The following is a 25,982-nucleotide window of genomic DNA, read 5'->3' as shown; positions in this document are numbered from 1 at the left end:
AGAATCCAAAGTGATGATAACAAAAACCAATAATTGATATCTGAACAAAGGTTAGTATTTGACAATGGATAAAGATTGGTATACCTTCCCTTCCTCTGGGCTTTGTTGACATGAATTGTGAACGTCGTCTTCTCTTACTAATTTTCCAGGCCAGGAAGTCAGTCCTTTGATTTGGCCCCAGACCAAGTCGCCAACATTGAACGTCCTTGGTCTATAATGTATCAATTCATTTGAAGAGGGGGAGTCTGGATTCCTTAGGTCATCTTCACTACTAATGCTTTTAGCATCTGAAGGGCTAGGCACACACCCATTAATGCTTTTGGCATTAAAGTCTCCATTGTAATGGATGTAGTCTTTGACCAGAGAATTTTCCAAACTATTTGAGGAACTTGGAGACTGCTCCTCTAGGACCAGGTCTTGCTTTGCAGTGCTTAGCAGCTCTCCAAATCCCCGACTCTGTCGAGGTCTATTCCCATTAATGTGTGCACATCTTTCCACAGTGTTCTCTAGTCTCTCCTTAAAACTCATCATAGTTCTTTTGTAGTTATTATACCTGAAATTTTCCTCTAGAATTTTATCCCCTGGACAGTTTCTTGGTGGTAACAGTATTGGGTGCTGTTCCCCAGGCAGAAATGGCAGTGTAGAGACATTATTGGACCTTTCATGACAAGGACTGCTGTGGATATGGCCTGGATGATCTAAAAATTCCTCATACTTCCACCTGTTTCGCTCCCCTCTGGGGCTTTGCTCCCCGTCCCACTGTTTTTTGGATGTGTGGCAACTTGCTGACTTGAAATATTCAAACCCATCTCCTTCGTTCGCATTTTTCCCATGGTCTAGATTCTTGGGCAGCCGAACCCCTCTTGAATTCCTCAGCCTACCGTCATGATCAACACCTCCCATGTTCCGTCCATGAATGACCGCACTGACAGCACTGGAGAGATTTAATGGGTCACCAATTGAAGCAGTGAAGGCACTCATGGCACTCAGAGCTGGAATGGGGCTGATCTGAGTTGTACTGTTGACTGCAGTGGTGATGACAACCTGCATTCCCTTGCTGGCTGCATCGACAACTGCTTTGTAAATGGCATCTACGGAAGCATCACCTGGGCCACCCACAACGAGGCCATCCTTCACCTGTTGACCAAGAGATGGGTCAATCCTCGGTTGCAACTCACAAGGTGTATCTTGAAAAGGTGGAAGTGTAGTGTTTGGATTCTCAGGAAGTGCTGTGAGCCCAGGCTGAGTGCTTATTCTTTTGTTTAGGAGAGCTGCATCTTCCTGCATTCTCACCTTGAAGAAATAGACAGGAAGCAGTGAGAGAAAGGGAAATAATTTTAAAGGCCTCAAAGAGAAAGACTATTACGTTAAGTTATCAAAAGACAAACAAATATAACAAGGAAGGAAATATAAAGAACAAGACTCAAAAAATGAAGTAAAAAGTCACTTTGTATAAGAAAGCTTATGTCTTGATTATATTTGCAGGCTATTTCTTTGTTTAAAATCATTCAACAGATTTTTAAAAATCATCATTGCGAAACATTCTCTAGAAAAATTAAACTTGAGGTGGTTGGACAGAAAACGTACTCAGGTTGGGATGATTCCATTTATCCGGTGTCATTACAGGTCTTTGCAATTTAGGATTCAAAAAGAGTCAAGTCACAGGTAATCAAATTAGCAAAGGAAAAATATTTTGAAAGTGATTTCTAACTCACTGATGTTTCCACTTAACTAAGTGAAATACAATATAAAATAAAAAAATATATAAACTCCTTTCTTAACAATAACATGACACTAGTTTTAAGATGGGGTAGTAATACCTGCTCCTCAACCTTTTCAGGCCATATCCCCATGCTGTCAGTAGTGACAATGGCTATCTGCAGAAGTGATTCTCAATTGGGAAGTGGTGAAGGCACAGCATACTTACCAGGGGAGCATATCAGAATTCTGGTATAGGAAGGATGAGGGCAGTTTGAAAAGGTGCCCAAGGTTATTCTAATTTTACCCCCACCCCTCACCCCCCACCGCCATGCCATCTAAGAATTACTGCTCTAGATCCTTGATACTTTGAAGTTTCAGATTTTTTTCCACAATGATCTCTCCCTTTCTTTACATCCTTCCCTACTAATCCAGAACCTAGGATCTGTCAGCACATCAGCCTCTCTCTTGCTATTATCACCCTGTCTACACCTACCAGGCAAAATCCCAATATTGGATCAATTCAACTGCCTGCCTTATCTACATCTACAGTGAGGATGCTGAGTATTTGTCTATAGGAATTTGTAGCTTCCACCCTCAGTTGAGGGCTTATTGCTGCCCATCAATCCTAGATCTTCTAGTTAGTTACTGTCACTCATTTTCCACAACTATTCAAATCTTCACCAACTTCTTCACCATCTCCCAGACTATTCTTAGTAGATGACCTTACGTAATAGAGAAAATAAAGCCCATCAGGCAAGAATTCTCACAATTTCTTATACTCTGATACTCCCTGCCCCTGGCAGCAGACTTCTCCGCAACTATACCTGTCCTAAATTCTGTCCTGCTTCCCATAAGAGGGTTCCCTTCTGCTCTCTGAGGGTGTGCCCTCCACTTACGTTCTGAATCCCAAGCCCCCTTCTCAAGGATCCTGTCTTATTTATTATCCCTTCCCTTCTTTTTTTTTTTTTTTTTTTTTTTTTGAGACAGAGTCTTGCTCTGTCGCCCAGGCTGGAGTGTGGTGGTGTGATCTCGGCTCACTGCAAGCTCCACTTCCCGGGTTCGTGCCATTCTCCTGCCTCAGCCTCCAAGTAGCTGGGACTACAGGCGCGCACCACCACGCCCGGCTAATTTTTTGCATTTTTAGTAGAGTCGGGGTTTCACCATGTTAGCCAGGATGGTCTCAATCTCCTGACCTCGTGATCCGCCCGCCTCAGCCTCCCAAAGTGCTGGGATTACAGGCGTGAGCCACCGCGCCCGGCATCGCTTCCCTTCTTTATGTTCAATCTCTTCCACTTTTTTTGGGTCTTTCCTATAGCACATGATTATGTTCATGGCTTACATATTTTAAAGTTTGCATTCATCTACTCCCGACCCCCTCCTGGGGCACTGCCCTATTTCTCTTATGTTCTTCAAAGTTAAGTTTTTTTCAAAAATAAATTTTGTTGTGTGTATTTGAAGTTAACACCATGATGTTATAGAATACATACACAGATGGTAAAGGGGTTACTATGGTGAAACAAATGAGCCTATCATCTCATATAGTTGTGTGTGTGTGTGTTGTGTGTGTGTGTGTTTGTCAAGAACAGCTAAAGTATACTTCTTTAATCTATACTCTTTAATTCCTAACCTCCCATTCGCTGTTCCTCCCTTTTGCCATCTGGCTCCTGCTCCCACCACTCCAGCAAAACTGCATTCCAGTAAGTCACTGGTGATGTCCTAATTGGTAAATCTAAAGGATTCTCTTCAGGCTTTATCTTACCTTTTTTCTCAGTGACACGGTTGAGCACTTCCTCTTCCTTTCTGAATTATTTTACTATGGATTATATATATATATATGTCAAAAATATACAAGTTTTCTTCATCATTACTTCTCACCCAAACTCACAGTTTCTCACCCTACTCCAGTCTTATTTCCTTTCCTAGAACTAACCAGCACTGGAGTGCATCCTTCTTACCTCCTTTCCTTGCTTCCCTCCTTTCTTTCAACCTAAATGGGATGGTACTAGATTCTGGATCCCACATCCCCTCCTCAGGGATCCTGCCTTATTTATTATCTCTTGAACATAAAGATGTTCCACTTTCCTGGGTCTTTCCTTTAGCGTATGATTATATTCATGGTTTCCAGATTTAAAAGTACTGTACTGCAATACTATAGCACTGGAGTCTTGCAGTCTTACAGATCTTTCCATATCAGATTATGTAAGTCTACCTAATTTTCTAAACCAGTAGGTAGATGGATATACTGTACCACAATATATTTAACTATTTCCCTACTGATGGAGTGGTTCTTAATTTTTCACACCACAAATTACACTGCACTGAACATTTTGATATGTGCTTGTTTGTTCACATTTGAAGATTTCTCTAAAATGAGATATTAATACATAGAAACTGAACTTCTGGTCAAAAGATATTTAAAAATATGATATGCTATCAAATTACTCTCCAAAAGGACTGTATCAGCATGTAATCAGACCACCAGTAATCTGAGAGAATCTATTTCTCTACACCCTTATCAGCAGTGGATATCATCAATCTGACGGACACATTACTTTGATAATTTATGTAACTCTGATTATTATTTTCATAAGTTTATTAATACTTTATCTTTCAATTTCTATGAATGATCTGTTCATATCTATTGCTAACTTTTTCTAATCAATTATCCTTTTTCTTTCTGATTTGTAGGAGCTCTTTTTACATTATAGGTGTTGTTTAGTATGTATTAGGAAAATATTTTCTGCCAGGTTGTCACTTGTCTTTAGCTTTGTTTAGAATATCCTTGATCACACAGAGATTTTAAATTTTTAGGTAATCAAATTTGTTTCTTTTCCTTTTGACTGCCCTGGTTTTCTGTCATGCTGAAAGAGCCTTCTCTACCCCAAGATTATTTTTAAAAAGTCCATATTTTCTTCCCATGTAGATTTAGTGTTACTCTTTCCACCTATCTCCTTAATCTAGCAGGAATTTATTCACTTCGTGGAACTAAAGAAGTACCATGTGGCTGAAGCCAGGGGAAGAGTGGTGAGAGCTGACGCTGGAGAGGATGGACGGGTGGGCATGCAAGGGAGGTCTCAGTCATGAGAACAATGAGAAATGACGAAAGGGCTTATGAGGGTCAAACAATCAGTTTTTACTAACAGCTCCAAAAGAACTGCTGAGATACTTCAGACAAAATTAAAAAAAAAAAGAAAACCTTCACACAAAAGACTGGAATGTTTAACAATACTCATGATTGAGAAATAACAGTAAATAGAGGTGAAAGGGCACATAACCCACTTTTTTTCACCCTTTCCTGCAAATTAACTGTTTAAACAAACCCAGACATTGTTTTCTTCTAATGTGACACAGGGGAGGAGAGTACCTGAAAGTTCTGAAACAGACAAGCCATGGGGTTATTGTTAGCTGGGCAAGGAATTGTGGACTGTCCTTGGAACGCCTGGAGATTCTGGTACCCCTGGAGAAGTTGCTGCTGTTGCTGATTTGGAGGAAACATCTGATTGTTGTTTAACAGCGACTGTAGATGAGTCAGTTGATGGTTATTCAAAGTATTGTTTATTGATGACATATCACCTACAGTTTGAAAAACATAAAATATAAGTAAATGTGATTCTTTGGAGATTCTATGCCTCTCTTTGTACCTGAGAATTTCTGAAAAAAAAAAAAACAAAAAAACAAAAAAACAACTAAGTGCTATGCTTACTTGGGTAATGCTTTTCTTTTTTGCTTCTCAAAGTCTTACTAAGTGGTAAGGAAAGAGTAGCTTTATTATTTAGTTTTATCTTGTATAATTAGTTTTTAAATTTTATATCATGGAAAGACTACTTAGTCTTTGCTCTATGCATTAGGCAGTCCTTATATATTGAGCTGCAGTGTCATATGATTCCTTGATCTATTATTTTTAGATTTTAGATCTATTTTAATGAGGACCTAAAATTAAAGGTTGAAATTAGTCCTATAATGTTTTAGCAATTGTAAGTATCTGACTAGATAATTAAAATAAGTGAGCTGATCAGGCCTTGTTTACAAAATTTAGTTCTCAAGCCATAATCATCAGTAGATACCACATCAAATCATTGACTTGGTTTAGAAATGTGCATTTTGTTTTGTGATAGAAGGTTGGTCACCTAAAATTAAAATGGAAAAGAAAGCTAACAACACAAAAGAATTCATCGTCATAATCATTCAAAATAAATATTATATAATCAGTAGGATTAACAACTAAATTTATATTCAAAATTCAAAATTATTCTGAAATTACTCTGACATTTTCTTGAGGACAATGTCATAGAAATTGTCCTGTAACTTTTAACATGTAAATGAAATATGCTTCGTAGGTTATTTAATTACAAAGATTTCAATGCCAAATAGAACTAATTTTACTATATTATAAAGGCATCCATAAAATTAAGAAAACATTAATAATAAACAAATTATTTTTTACACATTGAAGATGCCATTGACATCATCATGTACATTTCCCTGTTTCCAGACTTTATGGACACCATCCCTACACTTTATATTATAGTTACCTATATCCATCAGTTAAATATACCTGGCATTATTTTCTGACTATTTTGTGATAGGATAATACAGATGAAACACTTTGTTTTTAAGCCACAAAGGTCAAAAAAATAATACTGACTGAGGAAATCTAGTAGCAGCTAGAGGGGCTGTCTGTTCTCTTGAACTTGGGCAAACTTTAGTTTTGCATGTTTTTACGTCTTGCTTCTTGTTTTGCTAGACAAGCATTTAGTTTTGTTTATTTAGGGTTCACCTGGAAAACACTTCCTCAATCTGTTTCCATCCACAGTGCAGCTGCTCATACTAACCCTGTGATGCCACACCAACGAAAATTCACATGAAAGTAATTTTTAAGATGTACCTGTGCTTTATTATTTGAAAAATGAGACTCTACTTGGTTTAAGAGATGATGGGTAGGTTAGGTTTAAGTGGCATCAGAATTAGAAGAGAAAGCAGATTAAAATGATATTTAGTATTGCTAGAATAGGGGAAAAAGGAAAAAGTCACTCATGTTTGTATAACTATGGTTGTGTGTGGGTGTTGTTATATTTAGTTCCTTAAGCAAGCTGTGACATAACAAAAACATTTTTAAAAATAGTGTGACAAAATGGAGTTTTTAAAAAGGAGAAAATAGAATTAGAAAAACGTTTCTTTTGTAAAAAATTTGTGAAAAAATTTAACTTACCAAGTAGACCTGTCCCCAGTAGAGGGTTAAGTAGCTGTGGCACCACAGAGTTACTGTTGAGTTTAGCTGAACCAGGTGTATTCCCAGCATTATTAGATATATTCAGCAATGTTTCTGCCATTGACACCACTGCTGTCCCACCAAGTGTTGAGACAGTCAGTGCTGCCACTGCTGATGATGTAGTGGTTGTGGTAGTGGTTGCCTGGGAGGAGGTTGCTATGGAAACCTCTGGATGATTAGCGGTGTTGGCCGATGCCGAGTTCAGGACACCTCCCAACAGCTGGGGATTCAAGGTCATTAATCCTGAGGCCCCATTGACAGCTGGGAGGAACAGGGGGTTAAAAGTAGTGTCACTGCCTGCAAAGCTTGGTAAAGGGTTCCCCAGGGGGCTGGTTAAAAGGGTCTCAGCTCGGCTGTTGTCTGACTGATTGCTTGGCAAATGGTCTGGTGGGGCTGTCATCTGTGTTAATGAGGGTAAAGGGGTATTTTGCTGTTGGAAAAGATCTGAGATGGTCAGATTGAAAGATGGCAGGGGAACCATGGCAGCTGCTTGGGCTTGGTTCTGAAGCAGGGCTGCTAAGAGCTGAAAGTGAACAGGTTGCAATACCTGCCCATCCATGTCACTGGAGAGAAAAGCTAAAGCAGCGTTTACATTCGGGTCGAGAAAACCTAAAGGGTGGAGGTTGATCTCAGACTTGCCTTCTCCTGCTGAAGGCTGGAGGATATTTAATAGATTCTGGTTTAGGAGATGCTGTTGATTCACTGGCAAAGAGATAGGTAGAGAACTGAGGAGGCTGGGGTTCAAGGGGTGTGGAAGATGGTTGTTTGAAGTGCTGTTGGATGGAAAATGAAGTGCGTGCTCCTGGCCAACAAAAGGAAAATCACTCCCAATGGGCAGCTGACTCTGCAGTGGGTTTCCAGCTGCGGTGGTGACTATGACGCCATCTTGAAGAACAGATGTTGTCTTTGTGATGGCAGGGTGGTTGGTGCCCGCTATAGCTATGGAGGATGATGGTCCTGAACCGCCTAAAATGAAAAAACAAAAAACAAAAAACAAAAAAACTAGTTATTAATCATGGATATTATGTGAGACTAGGCATAAAAATGCATTAACATAAATTTCAATTTATTTGTTACATGGCACCTTCACTGATTGCAACTAGATTAATTGTAATCAGATCACTTGACATCTGTTAATGGGACTTAAGTTTAGAATGTACACTTTTGAAAATAAATATATTGAAGAAGTTAGTTACTGAGAAATAGCTGATGGGTTGTGGTGGCAGGAGAGGTGGGGGGTTTAAAAAAAGAAATAGGTGTTGCTGACTATCAAATAGCTTGTTTTTCACAGGCAGACAACAAGTGAAAGCTGAAGATCGGAGAATCCGTGTTCTTCATTCAATTGGGTAGATAAAAGTAATAGTTTCATTCAAAAAGTTTTTTTCATTAAAAAAGTTGTCTTTATTTATAAAACTACTACTTTCTTTTAGTGAAGAGAAACCCACAAAAGTAGAATGCACATAAAAATATAAAGCAGAAAATAAAAAGTACCTATGAAGATAACTACCTATGAAGATAATATTTTAGTTTATAGCTTTCTGGGCTTTTTCTATCTGCGTATCTATACATATGCAGGTATGCATATATATATGCATATATATGTTACATATATTTTTAAAAAATGGAATCATGCTATAATGTTATTTTGTAGCTTTATCAATGTATTGTGATTATCATTCCATGTTAACTTATATATAGCTACAGAACCATTTTATTAGTATCATGTACGATATACTGTAATCAATCCAGTCATAAGTTTTAAATTATTTCCAATCTTTTACTATTGTAAGCAACACTATGACAAATATTCTTATTAATATTTCTTTGCCAGTTCACTTAATTATTTTCTAAGGATAAATTCTTAAAAGTGAAATTCCAGGGACAAAAGGGTTTACATATTTTAGAAGCTTTGAACACATATTGTCAAACTACCCTCCTGTGAAGTTGATCAATACACACTTAATTTACATTCCTATAAGCAGTGGAAGACAGTGCTCATTTCTCTCACCAATACTCTATTTATCATTATTTTTGACAATGAATAAAAATAATAATTAAGAATCTTTACCATTCTTAATGCATAAAGACACTTTGGACTTATGATTTCTTAAATTAGACCAGTCTTAAATAGCATTCTTATTCTTCAAAGTCTTACACTAGAGATGAAAATTCTGGGAATTTAATATCGGAAAAGAGGAAATTTCACGTATTTATAACTGTTTTTGTGATGTTCAACCCAAGCCGCACAACAGAATTATCTGGAGAAATTAAAAAAACAAAAACAAACCAATACCTGGGCCCTAGCCCAGACCCGTTGAAAACTCATCTCTCGGGGTACAGCCTGGGCAGTAGTATTCTTTGAAATCACCCCTGGTGATCCAGATGCACAAGGGGTGAGGTAGATAGGGTGAAAACCACATCTATTGAAAAGGAACCTATAATCACTTTTTTGTAAATGGTCTTTCCCCATTGTAAATGCATTGTTTTATGTAATACATGCATTTGGCAAATATTTTATCATTTTAAGAATACACATTTGGCTTTATTTAGAAATACTAAACACATATATCGCATAATGAACAACACCAGTGTCACTGAAAATCTAAAATAAACCAAACATTTTGGGCGATGTTATACCATGCTATCCTAAAAAACTTAACATTTTATCATGTTACCATTGAGGCTTCATCCAAATACACAGAAATGTTTCCATAGTTGTAACAGTAATATGAATATAATTGTATATTCTTCTTCTTTTCACCTAATAGAATAACACAAGGATTTTTCCTTTCTGATAAATAGACTTTGTATTTATATTTTAACTGTGTAGTGTATGTATTTACTATATTTATTGAACCACTCTGATAAAGTCTGGTATTCATATTTTGATTTTTCATCATTATAGATAATACAGGGATAAATATCTTTCTACATGTGACACTTTGCTACCTTGAACTTTTTCCGTAGAAAAAAATTCATAACTGGCATTATTATTTTGAGAACCAAAAAGAGAGAAGCAAAAGTTCTGAAATATGTAAAAGTCTATAAAAATAAAAGGAGTTATCATTATTATTGACATTAGTAGTCATAGTGGTGGTGCTGTGGTAATAGCAGTAGGTACAAATCAGCACATCCAACACACTTTACAGAATATCCCTATAGCAAGGATTTGTCATTTTTTTCTGGCTGTCATGGTCTACCTTTTTTTTTTTTTTTTTTTTTTTAGTTTTCAGTGTTTTATTTAAATAATGAGATTTTAAAAACCCCTCTTTGAAAATATATATTTATGAAATAATGACCACATTTACCAAGAGTAGTGTAAGAAAACATACCAAATGCTGAAATAGGCATATAGTATACAATTCTTTAAATACTAATTCAGATTTGTTACAAAATTATCAAAACCTTAAAAATTTAATTGCTTCTTAAATCTTGCTGCTATTTCCATAGATACTATGGATTATTTCCATTTGGAAACCATCTTCTTAAATTTTTTAAGAACTTTTATTAAACCTTTACAAATGTTTTTAAGAGTTTAAATAAAAAGTCTTATTTGCTGGTAATCACTACTTGTGGCAATATCTGTGGCAATTTTTCCTCTCTGCTAAATAATAATGACATATTTAGATGTAGAGATCACAATTTCTCTAACCAAAAGCAGAACACATTTTCAAAATGCTCTAGAGTGTACATGTCAAGGCTTTGTAGATGAAGGCTTTCCTTAGAGATTATTATAATTTTTAATCTTTATTTTGCAACAGAGAAGTATCCACACTTATGATTCAAGGAAGTAGCCATTTTGGGATAACATAAAAGCTCTCTATCTAAATATTCTTGAAGAATTAGAAGAAGCGAAGTATAGATACTCTGGGTATATTTTTGTCTTACCATCAAGAAAGCAGTGAAGCACACAAGCTGCTTAAATGTAGTATGAAGATGAAGGTATAGTTTTTAAAATTTTTCTTTAATTTTCAAGAAATCTATTCAACAAACAGGTGTACTCTGCTGGAAAATAGAATAGAACTAACTACAAAGAAAGAAAGAAACCAACAAAAACCAAAAAAAAAAAAAAAAAAAAAAAAAAAACCACAACAAACAAACCTTGTTCTTTCCTGAAGGAATGAAGAGTTTAGGTAAAGAAATAAACACAGAAATCTCTCTGTCTTTTTCTTCTCTCAAATATATATTTATTCAAAGTTTATTATGAACTAGAAAAATGTAAAGCTTTGTTCTTATATTGCTAGTATAACTATAATGCAATATGCTAAGAGGTGTAACAGGTGTATAACAAGGAGACCACTGTAAAACTGAACACGTCAGGGAAAACTAGTCAAATGGTGTAACATTTGATCTGGAATTTGAGAGATGAAAATGAAAATAAAAAGGGCCTCTATGCAGAAGCAAGATGATTAAAAAACCAAGCAAAGACAAGGTGATAATAAAGTAGATGGAAGGTAATGAAGAGTCCTATGTTTCCCCAAAACAAAGAAATATGACTGAAAATATTGTGAGGTTTCCCTATGCTTCCGGCTCCTCCTACCCATGGTCGAACCTGCTGCCTGAGATAAACAGTGAAGAAATTTGAAATTATCTTTCCAAACCATTAAAGACAAAAATCATTTCTTATTTATCACTGTATTTCCAAGACCTAACACAGTCTTTGACACATGATCGGCATTCAAACAATATTTGTTGGTACTAAAAAGATTGTAAAATCATAAAACTTGCACTCAACTTTTAGAAGTAGGTAGTTTGATGCTATGTGTTGGTGTGTTTGTGGACAAAAGGAAAGAATACCACCCGTTTGTGGAGAAAGTGAAAATGAACTCTCCAGTGTATTAGTCCAATGCTAGGAGATAAGGGACATTGGAAAGGAGATGGGTGCAAGATGACAAATTACCTAAGAAGGCTTCCAGATATTTCAAGATGTTGAAATCACCCAAAGAGGGAGAGGTGTATCCCAAATTACTCTGAGTTCTTAAAGTTACTCATTCATGCTTACAGTCATTCAAAGAGGACCCTGAATTTGTATGAAATCTTATAGATGCAGGGAAATTTGGAAATTGCTTATTTCTGAACCATTTACTCTTGAATAGGCACTCTCTGGTGAACGTATTTCATAGTTCTGCACAAAAACTCTATGGTCTGTTGAACCGTGGGGAAAAATGTTTTGTTAAAGCTGTTTTTTTTTTTTTTTGTTTGTTTTGTTTTGTTTTTGCAGCCAAGGTATTTTATGCTTAATCGAATAAAAAGGATAGTCGCTGAGATTTTTAAAAAGGAAATTATTCATTACATGTTTACCAGTTAAATAACCAAAAGGCAGCTGGGATCCTGGAACAAGTTAGTAAGTTGAAGTAGTCCTTTACTGGGAAAAAGGGATTATTTCACACCGGCCAGCAGCACCATGAACTGGCATACTTTCTTTTTCTCATTGTCTCTGTTGCTTTTCAAGAGTAGGAGAGAAGACTGGAAAGCCACCCAAACAAACTTTGGTGTGAGATCTCATGCTTAGGCACCCAGAGATTAAGACAGTCTGTCTGATGGGGAAATGACAGTGGTAGTTTTGCAGTAGGACAGGTTTCTTTTTTTTTTTTTTCTTTTTGAGATGGAGTCTCACTCTGTTGCCCAGGATGGAGTGCAGTGACACGATCTTGGCTCCCTGCAACCTCCACCTCCCAGGTTCAGGTGATTCTCCTGCCTCAGCCTCCTGAGGCAGGCCTGGCTAACTTTTGTACATATATATATATATTTTGAGACGGAGTCTCGCTCTATCGCCCGGGCTGGAGTGCAGTGGCCTAATCTCAGCTCACTGCAAGCTCCGCCTCCCGGGTTTACGCCATTCTCCTGCCTCAGCCTCCCGAGTAGCTGGGACTACAGGCGCCCGCCACCTCGCCCGGCTAGTTTTTTGTATATTTTAGTAGAGACGGGGTTTCACGGTGTTAGCCAGGATGGTCTCGATCTCCTGACCTCGTGATCCACCCGTCTCAGCCTCCCAAAGTGCTGGGATTACAGGCTTGAGCCACCGCGCCCGGCCAACTTTTGTATTTTCAGTAGAGACAGGGTTTCACCATATTGTCCAGGCTGGTCTCAAACTCCTGACCTTGTAATCCGCCTGCCTCAGTCTCCCAAAGTGCTGGGATTACAGGCGTGAGCCACTGCACCTGGCCCAAATTTCTGTATGTAAACAGTATTCTGCACACACTTACAATTCATGATATATGTATATGCATATGTGTGTGTACACAGAAATAGTATAAGTAAATTTTAAAGGATATTTTCCTAATATTAATTTAATCCTTGACATGTTTTATCTGTCTAATTTTTAAAACTACTTTTCAAAACAAAGTTAATGTCTACCTCTTTTGATTCGTTTCTCTTCTTCCTGGTCATTGTTTGTATTGTGCTAAACTCTTATATGGCTGTCTCTTAAATATTAATAATATTGTTATACATGTCTTTGTATGTGTACAAGATAGAATATAAAGCTCATATCAAGAAGACCAATGAAGTATTTTTAAAACTTCATTATACCAGTTTGTTTAGCTGTAATTTTGAACAAATGCTACTTTATGCTAAGAAACCTTTTCTAAATTAATATGCCCAAACACTGATTTTTATCCATAAAATTCAAGAACCTAAGAAATAAGTCATATAGAATGTGTATGCCTTCACCATCTGACCTTTATCATTTACTTTGGTAAGTGTACTTGCATTGCAAACAGGGACAATGGTAATCCTTAATAAAAATGAATGCTTGTAGAGATAAGAGAAAATATCATGGCTTAGTGAGTCTAATAAATATAATTCACTTTTCAATCCCATTGAAATAGTGAAATTTTCTCCTCTATATTTAAAGGACCGATTTTTAATGATAACAATAATAAATTGAAAGATAACTTTTATGAGAATACTAGATTTTTCTAGGAGACTTTATTTCCTCAAGCTTTAGTAAGAGGAAATGGTAATGTGTATTTACAAAAACATATCAAATCTCTATCTTTGTGCTCTGGATTCTGATGTAAATTGTTAACATTCTTTTATCAGCAACAGAAAGGAAATCTTAGGCACTAGAGGCTACTTTGTTCTATTCACGGGAGGGAGGAAGGGGTCCCAAACCAAAGGACTTAGGAGAAGGTAGAGAAGATGGGGAAGGGAGCTATGGCAGTATCTGAGGAAATGCTCTCCACATTCAACAGGGCCAAGAGGATGGGGAGGAGAAAAGAGCAGTAGAAGGGATGCAGCTTGAGTTTTGGAATATGGTGTCTGTGTAGTTATGACTATCAAGGGGATCAGTCTTTTCAGTCTTGTGGTGGTGATGGAGTCAGAGTCAGAAAAAGAGGGTTCCCCCCCACCGTAATCATGTTTTGTTTCCTTTCTTAACACCTATAATTACTCTGAAAACTGTTGGAATTAACTTTAAAATGCTTGGGAGTTTTCAGTTTACTCAAGTCATAGGTTTTTTTTTTTTTTTAATGCCTCTTTTATTATATGTTTCTTAATATTTGTGAGAAAACTAATGTTGAGAAAGAGTGTAAGTCCCTTGCTGGTAGAATTTCTGTTCTTTAATGTGCACTACAGTACCTAATAGTTAAAACGCTTCATCAGTATTCCAACTGGAAGTCTTATCTCATTTTGTTTAATGAGCAGAGTAGGCTGAGTTTCTAGATTATGAATATGCTTAGCTTTGTATCCTTTTACTGTACCCTGTTTTACCTGCAGTGCTAAAACAGTGCCTAGCACATCCTAGGTGCTCAACAAATAATTTGCTGAATTACCTCATGGATATTCTAAAACAGTATTGAAATCTATTAGTGGGCTGCAAAATCAATTTAGTATGCCCCAACTAGTATATTTTTGATCAATGAAATAGAAAAGAAAATGTAAAGAACATCGCATGGCTAGGGTAGTATTTTGTGGAAGCTCTTTCTGTTAGCTTATATACGTGAGTGCTAGGTAATAATCTGTTTTGTGAGTCATTAAAATCATTTCAGTGGGTCATGGCTGTTATTAAAAAACACCAAATAGAATAAGGTAAAATAGAATGGGATAAAAAAAATCAGCAGTTATTACATGTAATAAGTATTTGTTTCATGAAACTTTTTGTTACACATTATAAATATATGTCTAATGGACTGTAATGTAAGTTAATTTCCTATTGTGGGAAGAATTTTAAAAAGTTAAAAATACTGCTTTAGGATCAGGCCTCTGAGTTGCTCAACTCTGCAGGAGACGGTCTATGGAGTTGTTCTCCAGGGAGCATATTTATCAGGCTACGGTGAGAAAGGGGTCCCCGTGGAGTTACACAGCACTGGAGCCCTGCTCTAGTATGTCTGTGATGAATTCTCTCTCTTATACCTGTGCCCATGGGTCTTGGATAGATACTCCGGACTTCCCTGGACTAGCTCCAACCCCGGGAATACCTCAGCAACTCCTTCAGACTTCTGTTGTCTAGTTCCACTTTTAATCTGTAAAAAGGTGAGTTGTTACTTCAAATTTGTAAGTCGTATAAGGCTTAGAAATAATTTTTACTTTACTCTTGGCTTGGCTGGCATTAATGTTATTTGGTAAAAGTTCCTAGAAGGTAAGAATTTTATGATTTGAATTATTTAGTACTACATGCATGAAAAAACTAAATCCATTTTGATGACACCATAGGAGTATTTTTTAGCATTATTTTTTTGACTCAAACATTGCAGAATTAACATTACTCCATAGAATCTGGGTACGTTTTGCAACTGTGTAAATGTTTTTTGGACCACTTGATTTTAGTAATAATAGCTTAGGCATCTTCTAGAGAACTGAAGGATTTCTAGTGGGTTTATAAGTGAGCTCAGTGTATTGTAATGGAATAAAATTCTCCCAGTTTGCACACTGGGACAATTTATTTCTTGAAAGGTACAAAATAGATCACTGAATCAGCAAACATCACCACTCTGAGTTCTGTCATCACCTTTGATTACACAGACTCAACGTCTACAGCTGAACATGTTTTAACTCCTTTTTTTTTTTTTTTAACTCAAGGAAACGTTAAACCTGGAATATGTAAAAAAAATAAGTGGGGTAACCCTGATATTAGGTAGACCTTCTCAAACAACAAGGCATTGACTATATTAAGAATATCTTACAGCAAAGAATAAACGGCTCATTTTGCAAAAATTTACTAAAATAATAGACATGGATTTTTATCACACAACCCAGAATTTAGTATAGTTCTGTTGTTTGGTTAAAAAAACAAGTGCAGAGGACAATTTTTAACCTATAAACTTTGTGCATCAGATGGGGGATAAAATCTAAGCATTTAAAAATTTGAGTGAAAACACGTTCACTGGCAACTCATGTTTATTCAGTCACAGCCATCAAGGAGGCTCTTCCTCTTTCTTCAGTCTACATTAATCTATATAACACTGAATTATTTCTATACAAACCTCTCATCTCCTGAGAAGAATACTTTATAGTGTAATCCACCTCTGAGCATTTTTATCCCTTAATCTTTCTGCCCCTGTAGCTTCATCTAGAAAAAACAGGGTGACAACTCCCTTTATTTTCTTTACTGCTATGTTCCAAGAACAAATGAACAAACAGGACATAAAAACCAAACTCATTACTTTGTAGTCTTTTACCCAAAGAGTTCTTTTGTGGTCTCACTATTTCATTGTCTTATACCTACCATATTAATGGCTGTCCTGAGTTTCAATCAAATGTATTTTGTGCTGAAAGAAAACTTACTTTTGCAGTTAAAAAAATATAAGTATATAAATACTCAAGAACACTTATTTATTTGTAGGCTTATTTATATTCTTGTCATGCATATCTTTAAGAGTTAAGGCAAATAAATGTTTGAATTATTTTCTCTTCCGGCACAAACCCATAGCGTGTCCCCTCAGAGGATTAAATTTTCATGTGTTTAAAAGAGCTGATTAAATGTTTTTTTTACTAGGAAGAAATAAGAGAACATAAAAGTCATTTTAAAGTGAAAAAAGTTATGTTGTGTTGAATGACTTAATGACTTTATCATACTGGAAGAAGGCAGGGCTGCTAATAAGTATGTTGGCAGAATAATCTAAATCTTTTTCCTTCTTTGAAAATTGTGAAAAACTGCAGGGCAAAGGAAAGGATGGGTCATTGTGTGGATACTAACAGGGCTAAGTCCTCTGCAGGGGCTTGGGTTACTGGCATGTGTTTTTGTTATCTGGTAAGTAGGTGTGCAGTAGTCAGAGGACTAAAGAGGCCTGGGCATTTTCAAGTTTGCCAGGCAAGGGCACTTGATTTTGGAGTCTTCCTTAAGCCATAATATTGTAGGACATGTGCTATAGACACTCACATGCTGAAATGCGTCTCTCTTTAAAAATGGAAAGTTGCTTTAAATGTATGCTACTGAAGGATTTCCAGAACATACCTGCATTTGGCAGTCTGAGTGTTTGGACTGAAAATTGGGAACTTTGGGGTTTGGATGCCAGATCCAACAGAGATTTGCTTTACAACTTGAGGAATGTCACCAAGTATCCTACTGATCAGTTTCTAAATCTGTTACATGGAAATATTAAACTTTATCTGTAATTTGATATTGAAAAAGCCAGTGGAAATCTGTAAACTTTAAAATGCAAAGTATTTTGAAGCTTTAGTGGAGAGGCAACTTGAAAACACAAAGTAGAATTAATAAAGCCTTGTATATTCATAAGTTTTAGAAATTCTTCCAAGTATTTAATATCTTTTATCGGATTTTGTTAGTATCTTTGCCTTCAATTCCCATACTTTAGTTGTATGTTTTAAATGTGCTCCACAGAATTCACATATAGGCCTAAAAATCAATATTTGGATTGTTTTGCATAGGAAAACCCTCTTTAAAAGAAGATGTAAAAATAGATTACCAATGGAACTAAGCATTTTTCAGAGCAAGTTATTTCTTATCTTGTTAATGTCTTAATGTAATATTTTTGAACTTTTACTTAGGAGAGTGGAAAAAGGCACTGGATTTAGCAGGAGGTCACCTGAGTTGTGTCTAGGCTCTGTAACCACAGAGTACAGCTGGACCATGTTACCTGCTGGTTTCTTTCATCCTCACTGTGCTACCATGCTTGGAATGACATGATTAGCATCTGCATCTCTTTTAAAGGCCTACTGACACGTCACCTACTAGGAAACCCATTCTAATTTGAGTGAGGTGATAATTCATTAAAAGAAAGGTCACCAAATGTGATTCACTAATAAGGGGCAGTTTTCTTGACATTTTGGGTATTTCTTCTTCTGCACTGACATAAAAATTCTAGTCATTACTTGCTATAATATTGGCAAAAATAGCCGACTTTCATCTGAAGTATATCAATAGTTAACAAATGTGGCTTTTAACATGCATTGATGTGATTTAATTCATTATCTATTGAACATTTTAAAAGATTTTGAAAGGGAACACAATACTTTTGAGCACTAAATGTCTCAGATGAAGAATTTATGCAGCTGGGAGGAAAATGGATTTTAGAATCAGATGAACCTCAGTTCAAATCCTGAGGTTTTGATCCGGAACAGTTACTTTTTTTGAGCCTCAGCCTCCTGATCTGTAAAATTGAACAATAATACTTTATACTTTAGAAAACTGCACAGATTAGAAATAATATAGGGAAATCACCTGGTACATAATAGGTCCTTGATGATAGATAGCTATAGCAACATTTTAAGAATAAAATGTGGTTTTCTTCTAATGTCTTTCTGGTATCATAGGAATACTCAGCAATACTCCTACAGGGATAGTTGTGACTATCATTTACTGTCTCATTCTGAATGCCTACCTTTAAGGCTCAATGGTTATTTGATGAATGAATAAATATCAGTGTAAATAGATATTTAGGCTAGGCAATTACAGTGATGGTACATTCAGTTGACACAGTTCACTACATGGCAAAAAGAAACATGGCATCAGAGACTGCTTCAATATTTAGCTCATCAAAAGAATTACATTCATTAGTAAATCAATCCGTTTTCATAACCAGCTGCACATCAGACCTATGAATGTTAATTAGTACTTAATTTTATTAGGTTTAACACTTAAAAAATTCATACTTAGATATTTATTAAGCACATACTTCCTGTTAGCTTACACTAGTTGGTCATATCCATATCATTACTAGACAGGTATCCTTATCCTTTTTAGCTATTTACATGCTAACACTTTTCTGACACTAATAAATTTTTAACCTATATGCTTTGACATCCCCAGCAGTAACAGTACAGGTCAGATGTTTTACAATGAAACAAACAAACAAAAATGACCAAAACAGTATTAAATAAGTCTAAACTTGACCATCAAAAGAAACAAGAATATAAGTAAATGTTGGTCTTTTCCATTATAGATGAATTAAAGTATATCAATGAAATACATATGCTTTGCACATGAACTTAGACCTGAAATGAAGTAAACTGAGGTAAGGGGTATCAAAATTGTATAATACAATGAGACTAAAAATGTCTCATCAAAATTATTTAAGGTATGCTCAATAAATACGGTGTGTTTTAAATAGTTATGAACTCTGTATAACTTTTCTGCTAAATACATAAAATAAAATTTTCATTTGTGTCGAGTTATCAAAAAAGAAATATGATGAGTGAGTGAAAAGTTGGAAGCCCCCTATGAGATAAGTATACTGTTAGACACATAAAAAATAAAGTTTCATGAGATTCTTTATACTAAGAATATCAAGAAGGCACTAATAATTTCAAATATCTTCTAAACCATATATATATATATATATATATATAATATATATATATTTAACATAAGAGGTCATTGAATAGTTCTTCATTAAATAGTGACATCAAACATAACACATAACACAAGATGTGAAGGATGGCAGGTGTAAGTGGCAACACCAGGAAGGAAAACGCTTTTACTATCAGCAACAAAGACATGTGGGTTAGAATGCTTTTCCAGCATGATGGTATTATACCTACACACTAGCTTATTATTAAAAACCTCAGCAGTTTTCTCATTTCCAGCAGCAATCTGGTTTTTATAGCACACTGTTTTCACGGTGAATAATAACGTCTTTACAATCATCTTTTATTTCCTCCTTGTCATTTCTCACAAATAATTAGTGTTGAATTTTAAATATTTTTTTCTAATGTTTTCATAGTCAAATTTTCTGATGCCTAAGCACCTCTTAGGTGCTTCTGTACAGCTTTTATAACAATTTCTGAGGACCCTATGCACAAAACACAGGTCTTTTTCTAATGTGCCTGCTTTTAAATAATTTTTTTCCTTAATTAATAGTGGATGAAGAGACACAATAGATTTGGGTTCAAAACCTTAATGTCAATGGTAAAAATGGTTTAGTTCTACAAGAAGATCAAAAAGTAATTTCAAGATTAAAAATTCTGGAAATCAGGTTTTCAAGCCTTTTTTTTATTAGAAAACTTAAATTAGTTTTTTTTTTTTAAAAACGGAGTAGCCAATATCCATTTTTGAGTTTTCTCAAACAAATAATAATAAAGGATAGCAAACTAGGATAAGAAAACACATTAGAAGACAGCTTTCTACTTTGTACAACTTCTAGTTACCTTTTCCTATCCATTCACCTACTTCTGTTCAGCAGCAAGAAAAAAAAATCCATTTATTTTTGCCTTTTTGGATTTTCCAAGATAAACTTCATTTACCTGAATACAAACAAAAGCTAGGGAGACGGCTTTTATATTGGCATAGACCAAGGACATGTCTCACGAACCAGGAAACCCTGCCTTGTATGTATGGCTTATTTTGCATTTTGGAGTCCATTGGTTATACAACCAAGTGAAAGTCGAACAATATTCAAAATGACACAGATTGACAACAAATAATGGAAACACATGGAATCCTCTTAGTTGTTAATCCTTCAAATAGACAAATCCCTAGCATTCTGTAAATAACATTATAAATACTAAAGAAATGAAGAGAATTTCACAATGGGGAAAGGATCATTTCTTATCATAATAAATATTTTGGTACAAATTTTTAAAAAAGTAGAAAAGTTTAGTACCTTTGGGTACTTTTTTCTAATAAAACCATACCTGCTTCAGAACTTGTTTGATTATAGCTGCTAACAATGCTGTTTGGTATCACTGGAGTGGAGGACGTTGAAATTCTTGACTGAGGTGGATTGGGATGTAAGGAATTTCCTAAAGCCATGCCCGACTGACTGAGCATCCCACAGTTCCCGCTAGCCTGAATCTGATTTATTAAACCTGCAAGATGGTGGTTGGGGACTGGACTGTTACTGTGAACAAAGTTAGTGTTTGCATTGTGGCAGTGCACGGCTTCCCCTCTTAAAGGTATGTTCTGTGTCAGTGAATTCTGAAGAACACTAGAGTTCATACTGGGATCTGTAAAATGCAGCTGGTTAGCAGAGCAAGGCAAAGCAGTATTTGAGGCCCCACAACCCGGGGTACTATTGCTACTCAAGTGAGAGCTTTGACAACTCATAGACTGTAGTAACTGAGACATTGAACTGATGGGAAATGAACCCTGACCCTGCTTCCTTAGCAAGTCAGGTCCAGGTTTAGGAACTGCAGAACTATCCATTTGAGACTGTCTGAGCAAACTCAACACTGTCGTAGGTGGTTGTTTTCTTTTCCGCAGTGAGTCTTTTTGCTGAGACATCAGCTTATCTCTTAGTGCTGCTCGACCACTTTGCCCTTCACCTGTTGAGAGAAGCATGTTGGCAGTAGGAGGGAACATGGTGTTTAAAGTGCTATGTCCTTCAGTGTTGCCACTGCCGGCAACAGCTCCAGAATTGCTACTGCTGCTACTGTTGTTACCAGCAAGTTTGTTTTGATTTGCTAGCTGTGCTTTGGCTGCTGCTGAGAGTAAACTACTTGCTGGAAAGGAGGCAGCATTGTGCTGGTTCAAGATCTGATTTAAAGGCATTCCCAGCAAACCAGGCTGACTCTTTACAGAACCACTTCCGGCAGATGCAGTAGGAAAAGCTGCACTGCTTGGGGTATTTAGTACATTACTTATTCCAGCAATTAATGGGTTAGGGATATCCTTGTACTGAAGATGTCCATCGGACTTGGTAGAAGGGCTTGATGGCATTGATGGCCTTGGGGACCCTATTGTTGACCTTGGTGACCTGGGTGGAACCTTAATACCACTACAAGTGGCCTGGGGTCCTACAGGTGGCATCATGAAATTTCCATGATCTGATGATGTGGAAGATGAGCGTGATCTTTGGGGCGATGCCTCAATCCTTCCAATTCCAGTCCCCATCATGTGCACCGGGGATGTCACTGGAGAAGGGGACAGGGAGGTTGAAGCTGAATGCTGAACTCTTTGTACATGACTCCCATGATTCATGTGGCCAGGTTTTACAGTTGGCAATGGGAGATTACTTGGCAAAGGAACAACAGCAGGAGGCATGCTTACATTCATCATAGGTACCTGAGAGTGGACATTTGAATGGAAACTGGTTGGATTAATGATAACAGGGTTCTGATTCACTGGTTTACTAGGAATAGGGTCAAGAATGCCAAGTGGATCTTTCTCAGATGTTAATGGCTTTTTCTGAAGAGCACAAGAAGGTGGAGGAGGGGGAGGTGGGCCTTGGGGTGGTTTGTGGTGGAACATTGCTCGTGGTATTTCCATATTAGTTGAAAAATTACACATTGGTTTTTTCATTACTGGACTCTTTGTAGTCAAGGTTGGGGAAAGAGGTATATTAGTCCTTCCAGCCATTGCACAGGATGACTGTACAGGAGAACCATGTAGCATTACTGAAGGTGGAGAAAGAGGAGTCCTATTCAGGTGAATAGGACTAGAATTGGGAGCTCCATGAAAACCAGGATTATTTCTTGTGAAAACATCAGGACTTCCAAGTGGGTCAGTCCTTGGAGAGATTGAACCATCTCCATATATCTGGGAACCTGATGACGCTGGGCTGGGCAGGCCTCCATGGCTGCCACGGAATGGAGATTTCTGTCCATGTTCACTGCTGCCCAATCTCTGTCGGGGGTAGACAGGGTGGAGTTCTTGTTGTTGGCTTCCAGGCAGTTCTTGTACATATAGCCTTCCCACGGCATTGGATGATCCAATCATTAACTTGAAAGGATTCTTACATTCAGGCATTACAGAATTTGTAATTCCTTCATGAGACTTATTTCTTACTGATCTTGGAGTTGCTGCCCGAGAAGGTACAACTGGAGTTGCATCTGATGTGAAAGAGAAAAAAAGAATTCTGTTAACAGTCTCAACTCTTTTGTGGGGGAGGGAGGGAAGGAATGGAGTAAATCAGGACGGGAGAGGGAGGAAGTACATCTGGAAATTTGAATCTGTAAATAAAAGCTGTGATTCTATGCAATTAAAAATAGTTCTATATATTAATACTATTTTAAACTTTGATTTAAAAAATGTACATTATTTTCCCTTTGTTGACCAAAGGTGTTCGGTAACTGCTCATTGTGCTTATTTACTTTTTATGTTGAGAAAGCATGGGCATCTAAAGCAATACATAATGACATTAGCCATTCTAATAATATTTAGAATATGCAAAATCAAGACTGGCAGTCCAGATGGAAATGGTGATATTACTATTTTGTTGGATTTAGAATTTTTAAGAATGCAGTTACAATAGAAAATTGTGATCTGTGTGGCATAATATTTTCTTGGGCGATTTAAATGAATTGCCATTTTCACCACAAAATGTTCACCCTTATAAAAAATGTTTCTGTTATCTTACTGCAACCTTCTCAGAACAGGTATAGTAATATTTCTTTATCCCAACATTGTCACTATGAGAGTAAGACTTAATTTCTGTCTAATGGGATTCCAAATCTCTTATAATGGGAGTAACAAGAAGAATAAATGCAGTGATATTGCAAACTAACCCATGCTTAGTTTCACATCATGTTTCTAACGCTGTGATTTCTTTGCCCTTAATTAGTCATTGTTATAAAAACAGCCACAGCCTTTTACCTCAACTTAGGTAAAAGACTGCAATTCTTTCATTAGATAATTGGGCGTATTCAGGGTGGTATGGCCACAAACTTCAATTCTTTTATTAGGATAAGTTTCTCATGTAAAATTTAGTTGAAGTGCTAAAACCTTCAGTACTGGGTTCCAATTGCATATTCTCTTTTTACATGAGTGCATTTCTCCTTCCCTGGCTTTTTGGAATCCCTTCAGTTTTTCTGGAGATCAGACAGAATACAGGCTACAAAAGCAAGCAGACTCATCATTCAGAATTTTCATTCTATCACATCAGAATTCTAGATTTCAGTTTTTTAGCCCCTTGCGATATCTAACTATTTTATAAAGTTATGCCTTTTAAAATGAAAATGGCAAATAAAATTTGTTTCATATGCCAATTCCCACCAACTGGTGGTAGCTGCTTAGAAAGCTGTGTTGGAAAGGAAGCTGAACTCTAGCTGGGCTCCATGAGAAAATGCCAATGAGTCTGTTACAGGCATAGGAGATGAGAATGGCACCATTCAAACTATACATCTGTCATACCTATTTTGAGACTTATATTAGCAAGTAGAGTTACATTCATCTGCAATCATAGGTACGCTTACTTAAATGGATAATTACACATTTAAGATTAAATATATTTATCCTATCTGCTAGACACTATACAGGTCAAATCATATCATAACAATTTCTGAGATAGTGGTTCTCAACCTGGGGTCCAAATAAATCTACATAGGGCACATTCAACTAGTAAGAGAATGCAGTGAACATATGTTTTTCTTGGAAAACGTGGACTTTCTCATTTTATCATGGTAGAGGTTCTTTGATAGAATGATTTCTGGATATAATATATGAAAAGTTGAGATCCAATGATATGAGAGAATTACAGTAGGTAAATTCAACTGCAGCTTATTTTCTTGTTAAAAAGAGATTTTTAAAGTTTGTAATTAAATGAATAAAATGAAAAATATTAATATTTTGGGCACTATGCTTGGCATATAGTGAGAACACTAATATCATTAGCATTATCCTATGACTGACTATGTTCTCTTTAGTGACAAAACAACCTACTTGTATTTTTTCTTGGGTATCAATGTATTTATATAATTATCTACAGTTCAGTGATTAAAAATACAGACACTGGAATTTTTATATTCGACTAACAGAATTTAGATAATAACTGTGGTTCAGAAAAAATTTCTTCAAAACTTAGGGAAAAATAGTTACTCTCTTAAAAACAATTGAAATACAAAATAAACAAAAGTAAGGCTGATATTTTGTTACAGAGTTGGCAAGTAGAAATGCTAGGTACCCATCAAGTGCTTTCATGTATATTCAAGTAGACCTTCCAAAAGAATAAACAGAAACAGATGCTTATGTATTTAAATAATGGGAGGTGAAAAACTACTAAGTCAGTCTTCTGAACTTTTAATTATTCAAATCTCAACCTTATGATAATATAGTTTAAAATTAGGAAACTAAAATAAATGCTATGTCTGAAGCTGGTAAAAGTAATCAATCCCATAAAGAGTATCATTTTAAAAGGGAATGGAGGTGTACCTATTATTACCTGTGCTAGTTAAATATTTACCTTTAATTTCAATAATTAAACTTGTATATATAGGTATGACAAAGAAGCCAGATCTAGATTCTGCCAGGGTCTTTAGAAAGGCAATAAGCAGACTCTTTAGAAACTGGTAAAACTGTATGATATAATGTGATGTGAGAGCAATCACAGGTAAGATTATGTCCATGGTAGTATGCAAAAAAAAAAAAAAAAAAAAAAAAAGGAAAACATAGTTACACCTGTTCACATGAATTCTAAGTGTGAATCTTTAATTACCTGCATGACATGGCAACTGTTCTTCTTTGTATCCAAAGCAATCAATGATTTGGCCCCAATTTACCTACATCAGTCTAATCTTCTATTCAAGTCAGTTTCTACAACATCCCTTATTATGCTACACTCATTATGCAGAAGGTTTTTCCTATCCCCCTTAGATGTCTAAATCCTACTATTTTCTAAGGCTGGTCCAAATCTGAGTTCTGCCATAAAGCCTTCTCTGATCACTACAGGTTATACTC

At 36.2% G+C, this 25,982-nt stretch overlaps 1 protein-coding gene across 1 annotated transcript in view; it reads right to left on the bottom strand.

Moving 5' to 3' along the window:
- MBD5 (methyl-CpG binding domain protein 5) overlaps positions 1-25,982 on the bottom strand; it is a 227,275-nt gene that overhangs the window by 23,241 nt on the left and 178,052 nt on the right. The window contains exons 6-9 of the mRNA XM_026453922.1: positions 21,005-23,140; positions 6,911-7,936; positions 5,066-5,274; positions 85-1,293 (exon numbers count right to left, since the gene is read on the bottom strand). Of these exons, the coding sequence (XP_026309707.1) occupies positions 85-1,293; positions 5,066-5,274; positions 6,911-7,936; positions 21,005-23,140 (4,580 nt within the window). The remainder of the gene's footprint in view (positions 1-84; positions 1,294-5,065; positions 5,275-6,910; positions 7,937-21,004; positions 23,141-25,982) is intronic.

The sequence above is a fragment of the Piliocolobus tephrosceles genome, chromosome 11 (genome assembly GCF_002776525.5).
Source record: "Piliocolobus tephrosceles isolate RC106 chromosome 11, ASM277652v3, whole genome shotgun sequence".
Taxonomy (NCBI): Eukaryota; Metazoa; Chordata; class Mammalia; order Primates; family Cercopithecidae; genus Piliocolobus; species Piliocolobus tephrosceles.
Note: the sequence above shows the minus strand (reverse complement) of the source record. Positions and strands in the feature narration are given on the sequence as shown.